The following is a 16,908-nucleotide window of genomic DNA, read 5'->3' on the forward strand; positions in this document are numbered from 1 at the left end:
ATAGATATTGGAATTCATTTGACTGTGTTACTTATCTAATTCTGTCAGGTACATTGACAAACAGGATATACAGTAAATGTCCCATGCTGTTCTCTCCACTGCTTTGTACCATACAGTGTTTCAAGCAGAGTAATATAGTCAAAACTCTGAAATGTATTATTACTTAGCACTGGAGATAAAGCAGAATAACACCAAGATCAAAATATCTCTGTGTTTTAAATGGTAACTAAATTGTTTTGTGGTCAATGTTTGCAAAATTGTTGTTGTTTTGAACATTTATAAGGCTGTTATTTGGATTAAATAATTACTTTACAAATAAGCGTTTACTGCAGGGTGCAGGCATTGCACTGTCTTTGAATGACGTTCCCAGAAGGACCACCATTAGTTTTATGCTTCATGCAGACTGTAGTTCAGCTAGTGAAAGCATCATCATCTTTGTCAGTACAGGGGTAGGTAGGATGTCTATCCTATTATTACATGTACTTATATAGCGCTGTCAATTTACACAGTGCTTTTACATATATATTGTACATTCACATCAGTCCCGAACACTCAAGGAGCGTACAATCTAAGGTCCCTAACTCACAGTTATACATACTAGGGCCAATTTAGACAGGATCCTATTAACCTACCAGCATGTCTTTGAAGTGTGGGAGGAAACTGGAGTACCCCGAAGAAAGCCACGCAGGCACAGGGAGAACATGCAAACTCCAGGCAGGGGGTGCTGTGTTGGGATTCAAGCCAACAACCCTAGTACTACCAAGTGGACGTGCTAACCATTTAGCCACTGTGCTGCCCACAACTTATTTGGGCCTATGATGAGCCTGAGGCCTTGTTCACACTGGCATTGAAAGCAGGAGTTTGAAGGGAGTTTTTTAATGTTACTCAAATTCCTATGCAAATGATAATATGGACCGCACACAGTGCTGTTCACAATATTATAACATCCGAGCAATTACTGTGAGTCTTTTATAACATTCGAGCAGTCACTGTGAGTATTTTGCAACATGTGAGCAGTCACTGTGAATCTTTTATAATATCCGAGCAGTTACTGTGAGTCTTTTATAACATCCGAGCAGTCACTGTGAGTCTCTTGTAACGTGACCAGCCGCTGTGAGTCTTTTGTAACATGTGAGCAGTCGCTGTGAGTCTTTTGTAACATGAGCAGTCACTGTGAGTCTTTTGTAACATGCGAGCAGTCGCTGTGAGTCTTTTGTAACATGAGCAGTCACTGTGAGTCTTTTGTAACATGCGAGCAGTCGCTGTGAGTCTTTTGTAACATGCGAGCAGTCGCTGTGAGTCTTTTGTAACATGCGAACAGTCGCTGTGAGTCTTTTGTAACATGCGAGCAGTTGCTGTGAGTCTTTTGTAACGTGAGCAGTCGCTGTGAGTCTTTTGTAACATGTGAACAGTCGCTGTGAGTCTTTTATAACATCCGAGCAGTCACTGTGAGTCTTTTGTAACGTGAGCAGTCGCTGTGAGTCTTTTGTAACATCCGAGCAGTCACTGTGAGTCTTTTATAACATCCGAGCAGTCACTGTGAGTCTTTTGTAACATGTGAGCAGTCGCTGTGAGTCTTTTGTAACATGTGAGCAGTCACTGTGAGTCTTTTGTAACATGCGAGCAGTCGCTGTGAGTCTTTTGTAACATGTGAGCAGTCACTGTGAGTCTTTTGTAACATGCAAGCAGTCGCTGTGAGTCTTTTGTAACATGTGAGCAGTCGCTGTGAGTCTTTTATAACATCCAAGCAGTCACTGTGAGTCTTTTGCAACATGCGAACAGTCACTGTGAGTCCTTTATAACATCCAAACAGTCACTGTGAGTCTTTTATAACATTCATACAGTCACTGTGAGTCTTTTATAACATCCGAGCAGTCACTGTAAGTCTTTTGTAACATGCAAGCAGTCACTGTGAGTCTTTTTTAACATACGAGCAGTCTTTTGGAAAAAAAAAGCAAGGCAGAAAAAGTGCTTCTAAGTGTAGTATCATTAAAACCATTTATTAAAAGGCTAAATACTAGCCACTCACATGGTAAAAGAGAAATGCAAGCCCATCAGAAAAATAGGGGACCTCTGTGGTTTTTTTGGGGAGTCCTCTGGGGTGCAATTTCCATGAGAATTTAGCCACTTGATCCCAAGGGCAGCGATGGAAGCCTGAAGCTAGGTGGAGTGATGGAGCGCAGCATGGAAAACAGCGCCAAAAGGAAGTGGTCATCAACCAGGAATTGCACAATGCGTTTTGGAGCATGCGCAGTATACCATAACAGGAGGTGTGCATGCATGCTCCTTTGTCAACCTTTTTATCCTTACTACTGTTAGTCTTTTGTAACATGCAAGCAGTCTCTGACAGTCCTTGTAAATTGTGTGCATTCACTGGCAGTCTTTTGTATCATGTTAGCAATCTCGGACAGTCCCCTGTAGGTAGTAATATTGCATATAATCTTGAATTGGTTAACCTGCTGCTAAAAAATAGGTAAACACTTTCCTTTTGCAATAAGTTCCCCAAATGGCCTTATTTTGCTATACTAAATAAGAAAAAGTCACCACCGCTGTACCTTGTTTAATTAGCCATACCTGCTCACAGTAATCCACATTCATTGATTGCTGCATGCTTTGCTTGAGGGTGGTTCCTCATTTAATTTCCTCTGGTGTTCCCCAGGTACCCCAATTTGATGTGGAACTCAGGAGTTGGAAGGACAAAGCCTTACCTGCATAAGGTGAAGTCAGGTTGGTCTGGGCAGTCCACTGGGACACTAAGATATTCTGTGAGGTCAGTAAAGCAGATGCTGGAAAGGACAGTAGTAAAATATTATAAAGTTCACTTTCATCAAAAATATTGTTATCAATGCACATAGTTTTTCTTAAAATATACTGGTTAGGGTGGCCGTTTGACAAAATTTATGAACGATGCTATGTGAAATGCCATTGTTAAAGTGACTGTTACAAAAAAAATACATTTGAAATAATAGCAGTACCTATAAAGTAGAGAGTAAATACATCCTCCGCTGCCCCCACTGCAAAACACCACTCTATTGAAATAGAATCTTCTGCTGAAGTTTTTGTTTCGAAATCAACACTCCTGCCCAGGAATGTCAATCTGCTGTGTCTCTGCTACACCCTCTGGTTTCTTTCATTGGTGTGACACATTAGATTGTCACTCCCAAAAGAATGGATTTGTGAAAAGTCTTTATCAGATGATCTAAGCAATTTAAATACTGCTGCTTACTCAAATCTTTGCAAACTTCCCTAAATACGTACATGTGGCAGGGAAAGAAACCTCAATCTACTCATGTAACACTTACAAAACACAGATTAGTAGGAGGTTCTGGTTATACAGTTGCAAGAAAAAGTATGTGAACCCCTTGGGATTACGTGGAGTTTTGCATGAATTGGGCATAAAATGTGCTCTGAACGTCATCTAAGTCACAACAATAGAAGAACACAGTCTGCTGAGCATAATACTACACAAACATTAGATGTTGCCATGGTTTAATTGCACATAACATGTAAACATTCACAGTGCAGGGAGGAAAAAGTATGTGAACCTTTGGACTTAATAACTGGTTGACCCTCCTTTGGCAGCAATAACCTCAACCAAACGTTTCCTGTAGTTGCAGATCAGATCTGCACAACGATCTGGAGTAATTTTGGACCACTCCTCTTCACAAAACTGTTTCAGTGTAGCAATATTCTTGGGATGTCTGGTGTGAATCGCTCTCTTAAGGTCATGCCACAGCATTTCAATCGGGTTGAGGTAAGGACTCTGACTGGGCCACTCCAGAAGGCGTATTCTGTGCTGTTGCAGCCATTGTTTTGTTGAATTACTTGTATGCTTTGGGTCATTGTCCTGTTGCATCACCCATCCTCTGCGGAGCTTCAGTTGGCGTACAGATGGTCATACGTTTTCCTGCAAAATGTCTTGATAAACTCTGGAATTCATTTTCCCATCAATGACAACAATCCGTCCAGGCCCTGAGGCAGCAAAGCAGCCCCAAACCATGATGCTCCCTCCGCCATGTTTTACAGTGGGGATGAGGTTTTGATGTTGGTGTGCTGTGCCTTTTTTTCTCCACACATAGTGTTGTGTGTTCTTCCCAAACAACTCAATCTTGGTTTCATCTGTCCACAGTATATTTTGCCAGTAGTGCTGCGGAACATCCAGGTGCTCTTTTGCAAACTTCAAACGTGCTGCAATATTCTTTTTGGACAGCAATGGCTTCCTCCGTGGTGTTCTCCCATGTACTCCATTCTTGTTTAATGTTTTCCTTATTGTAGATGTGTCAACAAAAATGTTAGCATGTGCCAGAGATTTCTGTAGGTCTTTAGCTGACACTCTGGGATTCTTCTTTACCTCATGCAGCATTCTGCGCTGTGCTCTTGCAGTCATTTTTACAGGATGACCACGCCTAGGGAGAGTAGCAACAGTGCTAAACTTTCTCCATTTGTAGACAGTCTGTCTTACCGTGGACACATGAACATCAAGGCTTTTGGAGATACTTTTATAACCCTTTCCAGCTTCATGCAAGTCAACAATTCTTGATCGTAGGTCTTCTGAGAGCTCTTTTCTGCTAGGCATGGTTCACATCAGACAGTGCTTCTTGAAACCAGTAAACCCAAAACAGGTGTGTGTTTTTTAAGGGCAGGACAGCTGTCAACAACACATCCAATATCATCACACTGATTGGAGTCAAGGTTGGCTCACTCCTGGCTCCAATTAGCTCTGGGAGAAGTCATTAAGCTAGGGCCTCACATACTTTTTCCTCCCTGCACTGTGAATGTTTACATGTTATGTGCAATTAAACCATGGCAACATCAAATGTTTGTGTAGTATTATGTTCAGCAGACTGTGTTCTTCTATTGTTGTGACTTAGAAGACGTTCAGAGCACATTTTATGTCCAATTCATGCAAACCTCCACGTAATTCCAAGGGGTTCACATACTTTTTCTTGCAACTGTATTAACTTTAGAGACTATTATACCGCCACTATATTCTCACAATTGAGAGAGTGGTTTAATACCCCATCCACTATTACATTGTGGAGGGCAAATTGAGTTCACCTACATACAGGGAGGCAACAAGAGTGCACAGACACTAGGAGTACCCCTAGGAATCCCGGTATCAACTACTCTCCACCCTCCTTTTCTAGCAACAATCTCCGCATGGAAGGCACTAATCTAATCCTCTTGTCCTCCCACACAGGCAGTAACGCCCAAACTCCACCTGGACATTTTAACACATCTTACCTCACATTCCCCTATACCAGTGTTTCTCAACTCCAGTCCTCATGGACCCCCAACAGGTCATGTTTTCAGGATTTCCATTATTTTGCACAGGTGATTTAATCAGTTTCACTGCCTTAGTAATTACCACAGCTGTTTCATCTGAGGGAAATCCTGAAAACATGACCTGTTGGGGGTCCATGAGGACTGGAGTTGAGAAACACTGCCCTATACCAACTGACCGACCATGGCATATCATACATCTAGGATCTTTTTACCGGCTCCTCTATCAAGTCATTCACTTCAGCAAGAATTACAATTATCTCCCCAATCACTCTTCACATATCTTAGGATATCTCTTTGACTTTCTAAACAATCCCATTCTCTTAACACCCTTCCCAAACTCACTTGGAATTACCTACTGTATCTTGCACCTCCAAGGAACACAAAGGTATCTCACTTTTCTACAATATTCTAAACCAAAAGAAGTAATTTACAAAATCCAAGCCACTTCTCCAATGGGAGAATGATCTAGCTACCACTTACACTGAGCAACAGTGGACCTACACATTACAATCAATGTACCAATCCACTTGCTGCTCTGCACTTTGGGAATTAACACAAAAGCTCTCCCTTAGATGGTATCTCACCCCAAAATAGCACATTTCAATAAACAATTCTCCCCTCTATGCTGGAGGAACTGCATTGCTCACTCCTACTCAACTTCTGGTCCACTATTTTCCAAATGATATCTATTATTTCACATTCCCATGTTCCCTCAATTCCAGATCTAGCGTTATTGAACTTACATATTGAAACTATTAATCTCCATGTCAGACACTCTGTCACCCACATCCATCTGGCAGCCAGACTGAGCATCATAAGATCGTGGAACAATTCTCACCCACCTACTGTGTTTGATGCTCTTGCTGTAGTTCAGAAACACTGCTCTTATGAGCTTATCATGGCTTCCGGGCAAAGGTAAATATACAAAAGTATTCTCCCTATGGCAACCATGGTTCAGATGGTACCAAACAGAGGCGGACTGACCATTGGGGAACTCGGGCACTGCCCAAGGGCCTGGGGTCAGTAGGGCACCCCATGAGATGTCACTGGTACCTTTCATAGGTTTTTTGGGTGTGGTGTCAGGGCAGGGCTGTGGAACGGACAGGTAGGCCTAGTGGCAGGGTAACGCACTGGCTGACGACAACCACCACCAACAGACCGAAGTCCCTCAGGGCGCGGAGTCTAAGTCCCAGGCTGCCCTTCACCAGGGCCCCTGATGGTGGGGATGGACTTGACGCAGCCAGGAACCAGGTCGCGGCCCCCGAGACACCTCGGCTGCGGTAATGGCCGCCGCCAATGGCGTGTAGCTGGTGAGAATGACAATAGCGTAGTCAGGCAAGCTGGGTCAACAACAACGGGACAAAACAGTACAGAACAGTAGACCGAGAATCACAGGTCACAGGCCGGGTTCAGCAACGGAAGGTCAGATCGAAGGAAAACACAGAGAATGGTCTAGTCACAAGCCGAGTCAAATACCAGAAGAGTCACGAGCATATACACAGAGCTGTAGCAAGACAAAGACACAAGACACAAGTGCAAAGAGCATGTGCGGATCACAGGCTTATATGTACTCAGCCACACCCCTCTGGGGGATGGACCTCAGAGACCTGAAGGCAATAAAGCTTCCCACCATGCTCAGCATAAATCCAAGATGGATGCCAGCACATGGAGTAACATAACCTCTGGGAAAAGGTAGGACCTTGACATGTGGTTTGAGTGTGGGCGAGAACACAGGGGCCCCATGATCCCCTATAGCCTGGGGGCCCCATAAGTTGTCGGTCCGCCCCTGATACCAAACACACTTTCCCGTGTAAACCCCTTACTCTTGTAGAATCTCCTCTAGCTGATCTCTCTTTAAGTCATGAAGCACCGTGCCCATGCATTAACTTGTCACTGGAATCCCTCTATTTGTTTCTTTCTGTTTTGTTTTCTTCCTTTTATATTGTTACTGGTTATAGATTATTGTTCTAATACATACTGGTTTATCTTTGTACTTTCATGTATAATTCTCAATAAATACTGCTGCTTACTTCACAGTGGACCTAATGAGGTTTCTCTGCAATTCCTCTTGTGTCCAAAAGAGGACACTTTTCTAACATAATGATAACTACTGTCACTTAAAGAGTTACCAGACAGCTTATTTTCCTTTGTATTATATTGATAAGCAAACAAAAAAATGAAAATTATCCCTGAGAGCAAAAAAAAAAGAAAATTATAAAATAATAAAAACAGCATTGATGAAGCACCCTCCTATACTAAATTTAGTTTTTGTCTTCACTACAGTCAGCAGAGGAGCAATTTCTGTCTGGTCAGGGTTTCCCACCTATGTGTTTGATTTCATCCACCTGCTTCTGAAGTTTCCAGAATAAAGGGAAGGGAGAAGCAGATGGCCACTATGAATATTTACCATGCCCCAGCCAATCTCTGGAGGGATGTGTCCAGAAGGTGACTGGGAAGGTGATAAATGTTTGGGAGGCCTTTCCAGAGTGTTCTTTCCTCTCCAGGGAGGAGCTCCATTTCTCCTGGGGCTGCTGCATCTGGGAGATAGCTTATAAAACAAGAAATTGCCGTCTGGGACTCATCAGGTGCTGACCTATGGGCCTGGAAAAGATTTCTAAAGGATTATGTTCACTGAAGGGGATTGTCCTGACGTCCTGGTATGGAGAAGGATCTTTTATCTCCCTCACTAAGGAACTATCTGTGGATGTGACAATTCCTGGGACATTGTGAATAAAGACCTTGCTGTAGACTCTTGGGTGTGCAAAGCTAGAAGAAAGTGCCAGAGAATACTATATGGCCTTGGACTGCTCTTATGGAGTCCTACATATACTGACCATTATCTTTTATCTCCAGGAAAAATTGCTTACAGAAGATTATTGAGAAGCTGTCCTCCTGTTATTTTTTACTATCTTTTGGAGTATCCTGATCCCTGAACCCCTCTCCTTTTTCAAGTTATTCAGCAATAAATTCTAAAAACACATCCCCTAGACTGAGCCTGTGTTGTCGGTGTGTATGGAATTGTATCTGTAGCAGGCAGCCTCTGTTTTAGCAAGGAAGACCTGGGCGTAATTATCAGCAGCCTCTTCAGGGGTGAGTGTTACATTTATTAGAAATAAAGTATGTATTTCATAAAAACTACTGTGATTTGAACATGTGTTCATACAGTGCCTTGAAAAAGTATTCATACCCCTTGAAACTTTCCACATTTTGTCATGTTACAACCAAAACTGTAAATGTATGTTATTGTGATTTAATGTGATAGGCCAACACAAAGTGGCACAAAATTGTGAAGTGGAAGGAAAATGATAAATGGTTTTCAAAATTTTTCACAAATAAATCCCAGCCAATGCACCACCTGCCTGGAGTTTGCATGTTCTCCCTGTGCCTGCATGGGTTTCCTCCGGGTACTCCAGTTTCTTTCCATATTCAGAAAGACACGCTGGTAGATTAATTGGCTCCTGTCTAAATTGGTCTTAATATGTGTATGTATGAATGTGAGTTAGTGACCTTAGATTGTACGCCCCTTGAGGGTTAGGGACTGATGTGAATTTACAATATGTATGTAAAGCGCTGCATAAAATTGACAGCGCTATATAAGTACCTGAAATAAATAAATATCTGAAAAATGTGGCTGGCGTGCATTTGTATTCAGCCCCCCCTGAGTCAATACTTTGTAGAACAACCTTTCACTGCAATTATAGCTGCAAGTCTCTTTGGGTATGTCTCTACCAGCTTTGTACATCTAGAGAGTGACATTTTTGCCCATTCTTCTTTGTAAAATAGCTCAAGCTCTGTCAGATTGGATGGAGAGTGTCTGTGAACAGCAATTTTCAAGTCTTGCCACAGATTCTCAATTGGCTTTAGGCCTGGACTTTGACTGGGCTATTCTAACACAAGAATATGCTTTGATTTAAACCAAAAAGTTCCAATTTTGCCTCATCTGACCAGAGAACCTTCTTCCACATGTTTGCTGTGTCTCCACATGACTTCTCGCAAACTGCAAATGGGACTTCTTATGGCTTTCTTTCAACAATGACTTTCTTTCTGCCACTCTTCCATAAAGGCTAGATTTGTGGAGTGCACGACTAATAGTTGTCCTGTGGACAGATTCTCCCACCTGAGCTGTGGATCTCTGCAGCTCCTCCAGAGTTACCAAAGGCTTCTTGGCTGCTTCTCTGATTAATGATCTCCTTACTTTTCGGATGATGGATTGAACAGTGCTTCGTGAGATGTTCAAAGCTTGGGATATTTTTTTAATACCCTAACCCTGCTTCAAACTTCCCCACAACTTTATCTCTGACCTGTCTGATGTGTTCCTTGGCCTTCATGATGCTATTTGTACAATGTTCTCTATCAAACCTCTGAGGGCTTCACAGAACAGCTGTATTTATACTGAGATTAAATTACACACAGGTAAACTCTATTTACTAATCAGGTGACTTCTGAAGGCAATTGGTTCCATTAGATTCTAGTTAGGGGTATCAGAGTAAATGGGGCTGAATACAAATGCACGCCACACTTTTCAGATATTTATTCATAAAGTTTTTTAAAACAATTTATCATTTTCCTTCCACTTTACAATTATGTGCCACTTTGTGTTGGTCTATCATATAAAATCCCAATAAAACATGACAAAATGTGGAAAATTTCAAGGGGTATAAATACTTTTTCCAGGCAGTGTATGTCTGTGGGGTGTGGTGTGTGGTACAGGTTGTGGCTGAGGTCATGGGCAATGAGAATGGGATTTTACCCGCACACAGAAGAAACAAGAAGCCAATGTGGGACATGCTTAGAATTTTCAGAGACAAGACTTACCAGTGAGCCATTCTGGGTCTTTAATTTTAGATCTGAGAGACACCAAAGCAGATGGATTTCTAGTTTTACCAAGGCATAAAAGCTAATAGGTCACCAATGGGTCATTCTGTTATATACAGAATATAATTGGTTACTAACATTTATAGGTAAAGTTGATCCAGGGAACATCTGCCTTTCGGGGGATCAGAAAGTAATTTCTTCCACTGAAGGAGCAAATTGGATCATGCTTTGCTGGATTTTTTGCCTTCCTATGGATCAACTGTGGGTATAGGATTATAACTTTTTTTATGGTTGAACTGGATGGACCTTTGTCTTTTTTCAGCCAGACTAACTATGTATGTAACTATGTGGGTATTACAGATAATGGAAAAGACTACACTGGGGATGGAATTGGAGCTGCACAGAGAAATACATAGCAGTACACATTTTCAGCATGATTCATCATGTGATGTGAACATGTCCCAGCAAACCATGCTAAGAGTAATAGTTCTACAGTTGCCTATGGTCTCAGGTTCTCAAACTCTATGATGGAACTGTGAATACATACAATCTAATAATTTCTACCATGTGCTTGTCTATACTAGAGGTAATGGAAACAGTCACCACTCTTGTGGAGACCAGGGACATTACAACACTATACACATGCCTCCAGGACTCCACCAATATGTCTGTCTACACAGGGGTAAGGTTTGTACAGCACTCATATCTGACCTTGATTTGATAATTGACAATTTGGGAACTAGCATTGTTTTTTTGAGTAATGGGATGGGCCTTTGATGTAAAATATACATATAATGCCTTTGGGTAGATGAAGCAAGATTCCATGGGGCTCAAGTACAGTATATTCATACCATCTAGCACACCAATTGGTGGTGCCAAAACAAGGTCCTCTGGTGTCCAAGAAAAAAATTAAAGACTCCCTGGTATTCACCACAGAGCAAAATGATGGAATCACTCCTTCAATTACTTTATAAAGAGTCAGGATGTGAAAAGTTATAGTACATAGTACACCAAACACTGATTCCCATAGAAGAACAGATGTTGGCAAATGTAACTAACCTGCTGAGAATTACACAGCAAATGCAAAGTAAATTTTTTTATAAATACCACCCATAATTTACAACAATTTAAAAATTTCTCTAACATGAGAATTCCTTAGGTCAACTGATATACTGACTATCATCAGATGCTTTTTTTGCTGCAATAACTGTATGAGGTGTAAGCTATTGCCCATTCTATGTTAATTAAAAGAGGAAGCACTGTACATTTAGCATATTACTTCATACTTCCTCCTGCCTGAGTCAGGAACTGAGAGTGGAAATAGGAAGAGTTAAAGTACATGTAAACTCTCATTATTACAAATATTCGATTGATAGTGTTTAGCTTCCAAATCACCACCTAATTATTTGTTTTTTAAAAACTTACATTTATGCCAAAAGCTTTGTACTGTGTGGGAGCAGAGGACAGCAGCACTTCCTGTACCTCCTTGTGCCTGTGCATGGCAATGTGCAGTGATGTAGTACCATTGTGGGAAATACAACCCCAAAATTATTTGCACTGTGCTAGTACAGTGCTTAGAAGGCACAGCTGTGTACTGGTACTTTCCTTCTGAAGCGTACACACAAGTGTAGCACTACTCCCTTAGGATTCGCTGAGTTTTTGGGTATCCCTATACTCCTTCTTCCATACATGCACACTGGAAACAGTAAACAGTCATTGAGCTTGTTTTTTGTGGTTTTATTAAGGGGTATTGAACTTGGATGGGGTTGAGGGGTGTATGGAATGCCCAAGGAACTGTAGAAACATGAGGACAAACTCCTTAACAACTATGTACATATAAGGAAAAAAAGAATGAAAGTCTTTCCTTTGAAGAGCTCTCCAGCCCTCCTGGTGTACCACCTCAGACCCCAGATAAATCCTCCTCTTCACCCAGCTGCCTGAGAGATTCTCTGGGCAAGGGGACCCAGGGGCTGCCACTGTAGATAAGCAGTCCCAGATAAGGAGCTAGTTAGCTAGCTAGCTAGTTTTTCACCTGACCGCCCTTTCCCCATATCTGACCCAGGGAGAGTAGGATTACTCACTCTGCCTCTCCTGTAAGCTTGTTGGGTTGGTGGCTGCCTTTAGGCCTTATGCTGGGCTGGTTCCTACCCTACTTCCCAGCTATCCTCTCAGGGGTTGGGTGAGGTAGAGAGATCTTCCTGCCCAGCACCTGCCTGTAGTTAGGTCTCTCCCTGGGCCCCCTACCAGGCTCTGCAACACTCTAGCCTCTCACTCCATCTTCCACCCAACACTGACTACTTCCTGATCAGGCTCTTCCATACTTAAGGGCTGCCATGTCCCCATTCCAAGCCTACTGCTTGCGGATTGGTGAGAGTCCCCTGAGTATGCAGACCAGCCCCTCCTCACCCCCACCCACTGCCCACTGCCTTCTAGAAACTTCTCAAGCTTTTAGAGCAGGGAAGTGTGTGTGTGTGTGTGTGTGTGTGTGTGTGTGGGGGGGGTTATCAGGGAACTGACGTGCAGAGCCCTCAGCCCTGACCTAAAGTTACCTGGCTGACTCATCCCAGGTTGACTCATACCAGGCTGCTATCTAGCCTCTAACTAAAAATTTATGGCTGTTCCTTTAAAAAACACAGACAATTCATTAACATTATTTTAAAGTATATTTCCACTTTTGCACTTAAAATTGGGAAGCCCCCACTAGCTGTTTTGTATAGGTATATGTGTTCCCATTCTCACAGCATACCTAAAATATTATTTTTTATTTAAATTCTTACCTTTCTAGTTGTTTCTTTGGAGCAGGTTTACACATGAGACTCAACAGACAGATTCTTATGTTTAGAATAGATTCCAATGTAAAATTAAGCAAAAGACTGAGGGACAGTTTCTTAAAGCGCGACAACATATAATGTACCACCAGGGGCGGACTGCCCATTTGGAAACTCGGGCACTGCTCGAGGGTCAGTAGGGATATTACACATGAGACTCAACAGACAGATTCTTATGTTTAGAATAGATTCCAATGTAAAATTAAGCAAAAGACTGAGGGACAGTTTCTTAAAGCGCGACAACATATAATGTACCACCAGGGGCGGACTGCCCATTTGGAAACTCGGGCACTGCTCGAGGGTCAGTAGGGGGCCCCATGAGATGCCCCTGGTACCTTTTTCATAGGCTTTTTTGAGTTTGGGCGGGGACCCCATGAGTTGTCAGTCCGTCCCTGTGTACCACTCAAGCGATATTGAACCTTTTGTTAGGACAAACAGTGTGCACATCTAGTTTACAAATGATAATAGGATATACCAGTACAGTACAAACAAGGTTCATTGTTAAAATCAAAAACTGTCTAGGGTTAATATTAAGAAAACAGAAGAGGTTCCCCACTACAGAAAAAAAAAAAGAGAAAGATGCAGGACCCATCCTTGAACCAACAGTGTCAAGTAACTACTCAGTATTTCTCTACCCAAGACAAGACCCCCAAGGGCAGGGAAGTTGCAACCTGTTTTAAATCTAAACTGAACCATAGACCCCTCTCCATTGGGCAAATTGTACTCATTTGAATATGTAGGTGTGCAACTATTTGGGGGATTGAGCTTTAAAATGTTACTCATTTAAAGACCCCCTAAGTAATGGGAAAGCCTTTCTTCAGGAAAAAAATTGCATTATGACTGTGCTGGTTATATACCACCACATATTGCTCATCCTTAGAGACTTCAGTGCTTGCGTTCATGATGAGCAATCCCAGTTTGCAAAGAACACCTTGTTATGGTGACAGCACTGGGATCCACTCAAAAGAATCATCTGCTACTCACAAAAAAGGTCCTACATTTGACCTTGTTTTCCATTTGGGTGTCAAAATAACCAATCTACTGTAACTATAAACCCAGTTGTATGATCAAAACACCTTGTACATTTCAGTACTGCTCTTCTGTCCCACACACAAGAGTAACTTGTAAATTATCATTTCTTAAAACAGCAGTATTTACATAGGTTACTTCTAATTTTGTTTTGAGGAGATCTTGGGACACCCCAAAGCATGTCCCAGACCTCCCAATCAACCTACACAACAAAAACTTCTGCTTTTATCTTTAATGTTTCAGTCAAGATCAAGACTCATCCCTTACATTGCCATATAGCGTGGTACAATAGGACTGTAAGGCAAATTAATGGAAGAACATAAGCTGGAAAGGCAGTGGAGGAAAACACAAATGGGCCAAAAATCTCTGAATCAACATCTCAAGGATTATCAGACTGTTACTGCAAAAAAAAATCTATCACTTAAAATTGCAACAGCAAATAACAGACCTGCCTAAATCCAGATGCACACTATCAGTTTAGCCCCAGTCGTACCCCAGTGGGCTGAACCAAACAAAACTGAAGAGCTCAGAGGAACCACGCTGTACTAACTATACGATGTTAGAGATCTTCCTATGAGCCATGATCTTCCACCACCACCAGATCACACCAGTCAGCGATTGCAGCCTTTGGCTGGCAGCACTGATCGGATGGCGATCAGATGCTGATTTTCCAACATGCCCATTCGACAGAAGCCGGCCAATTGACTAGCTACTATCAGACAGGCTAGTGCACATACAAGCCAAATGTCGGCCAGTTTCTGTTGAACCGTCTGATACCGGCTGATATTTGGCCAATGTGTATGGGGCTTAAATCTTCCACACCGTGGATAAATTGTGCAACCCAGGTTGCATAAAGCCAAGCCTCTCTAAGAAAAGAGAGAACTAAGCCTGATTAACAACACAGCAGTGTCACCTGATCAGCAGTAGTGCTGGGGCCAGCTTTAAGCCCAGGTGAGGAGCATGTTTAGCCTGCATGGGATGTACAGGTATTCTGTGCACCCGCGTGCAGGCAGTCCCATGCATCTCAGTTGGTATGCAGTGGTTGCATGGACACAGCTGCTGCTCCCAATTTGACATCTGTGTGGGTGCAGGCATGGGTCCGCAAACTCATACTGTCTGTGCTCAGGGACCTGTATGCACCCGCTCCCACAGGCTTGAAAAAGGAGTGCACTTCCGCCTTCCACGGCCAGTGCATGCTCCGAAACGCGTCGCAGTGCACCCTGGGATCTGACGTCATCACGGCCACGCCGCCGCTACGTTCCAGCGTGCGTTCCATCCGGCTCTGAGGGAGGACGTGCACGCCGGCCGGTCTCACCGCTGTTCCCCTCCAGCCACCACGCTGTTCCAGCCGAGAGCTGACCTCCCCACATCGCAGTAAGATGACGGCTCTTCACCCGGGTTACCACCCCACCGTTAACTATTGTTAACCACGGTTTTTAAGCTTATGATTACTTCACACATGTGAGTGTTTCTACATTTAGACTTGAATAAAAAGACTTATTGCACTTAGAGGCGCTTCTCTCCTTTTTCTCAATTACAGTTACAATACAATTTGGTACAAGAGGAAACAGAGGGCCCTGCTCATTAGAGCTTACAATGAATGGGACTTCCTGCATGCTGATACATGGAACAGTGCATCCCATGTAGAAAAAACACAGCCCTACAACAGGTGTATGCTTATGTATGCCCGTATGAAAAACTGTTTTGCTGTAACTGAGGTATCAGAAAGATTGAAAGTGGAATATTCAAATAAAGTTAAGAAAATAGAGCATATATTATTTTACCATGAAGCTTTAGATGCACTTTATCTCCTTACTCTATAGCCATTTACTCCCAATCATTATCTACAATGGTAGAATCAGGCATGCGTTTTTGTTGCTTACATCAAGACACTCATTGAGTTCAGTGATATGCTGTAGAAAACCTTCTTTACCATTAATTTTTAACTAATTTACCTGTAAATGATTCTATTGTTGGTGATGTTTTTGCATCAGCTTTTTGGTCTTGTTTTGATGTTGATGAGACAGAATCCATAGAAACTGCATTTATAGCTGTTCCTTTAAAAAGAACAAACAATTTGGTAACAATGTAATAAAGGAGGTTGGCAGGATAGAAATACACAGTAAGGCCTGTCATTGCTGACTTTAGGAGGTGCAAGCTGCTATCTTTGCTTCCTTAGAGAGTCATTGACGTAGAGAAAGCATGTCTGGTGTTCCCATTCTACTCTGACGTGTCTAGCTTGTTCACGTCTCTGTTCTGAGTCAGTGATTCAACGAATGCATGGTTAAAAAAAGGATGACATCGCCACATATTGTATCTCCAAAACAAGTCAGAAATGGCAATTACCATCTTGTTAGGTTTTCTTTTATTTTAAATAAATGGGCCTTTTTGGGATGATTTCTTTATTCTGGATGCTACCATTTAGCTAAAATAAGTATAACAGCATTGTATAAGCAAGGAACATAGAGCCAATAAGGAAGTATAGCATACAGTAGATATTGGTAATAATTGTAACCTTATGTCCATATCTGACAAAAAGGTAGTAAAACAGCATCTGACATGTTCATTAATGCCGTTTAAATAAAATTCTAAGAGTATAATGTGTATTGAAATGTGCTTTGAGCATTATTTACCTGTGGATATATGTGTTTCCTGAGCCTCTGTTGTTACTTCACCATTTCTTTGAAATTCTGTTGTCCGGAGAAATGAAGTAGATATGGCTGTGCCTTCTGGTGCCTGATCTGATGATAACAGAATACCAAATTATTCCTGATATTATTAATAGTCTAATTAATGGAAAACTTTATGGGGGTGGGGGGAGGCTAGATTAAAGATAACATTTAACCATTGGAAGGTCATAGATCTCTCATTAGCCATTGTTTAGCTCCTCTGTGCGCAGCTCTATATTGTCTACGGCTGTCATATCCTCTCTTCTAATATGTTTGGATAA

The 16,908-nt window shown here is 42.1% G+C and overlaps 1 protein-coding gene across 1 annotated transcript in view; it reads right to left on the minus strand.

Annotated features, from left to right (window-relative positions):
• Window positions 1-16,908, minus strand: part of LOC149454879 (uncharacterized) — a 29,189-nt gene extending 12,281 nt beyond the window's left edge. The window contains exons 1-3 of the mRNA XM_089687048.1: window positions 16,592-16,908; window positions 15,914-16,015; window positions 2,709-2,786 (exon numbers count right to left, since the gene is read on the minus strand). Of these exons, the coding sequence (XP_089543174.1) occupies window positions 2,709-2,786; window positions 15,914-15,992 (157 nt within the window). The 5' untranslated portion in view covers window positions 15,993-16,015; window positions 16,592-16,908. The remainder of the gene's footprint in view (window positions 1-2,708; window positions 2,787-15,913; window positions 16,016-16,591) is intronic.

Source organism: Staurois parvus, unplaced genomic scaffold, assembly GCF_062004578.1.
Source record: "Staurois parvus isolate SC_StPar_1 unplaced genomic scaffold, SC_StPar_1.0 ptg000415l, whole genome shotgun sequence".
NCBI lineage: Eukaryota > Metazoa > Chordata > Amphibia > Anura > Ranidae > Staurois > Staurois parvus.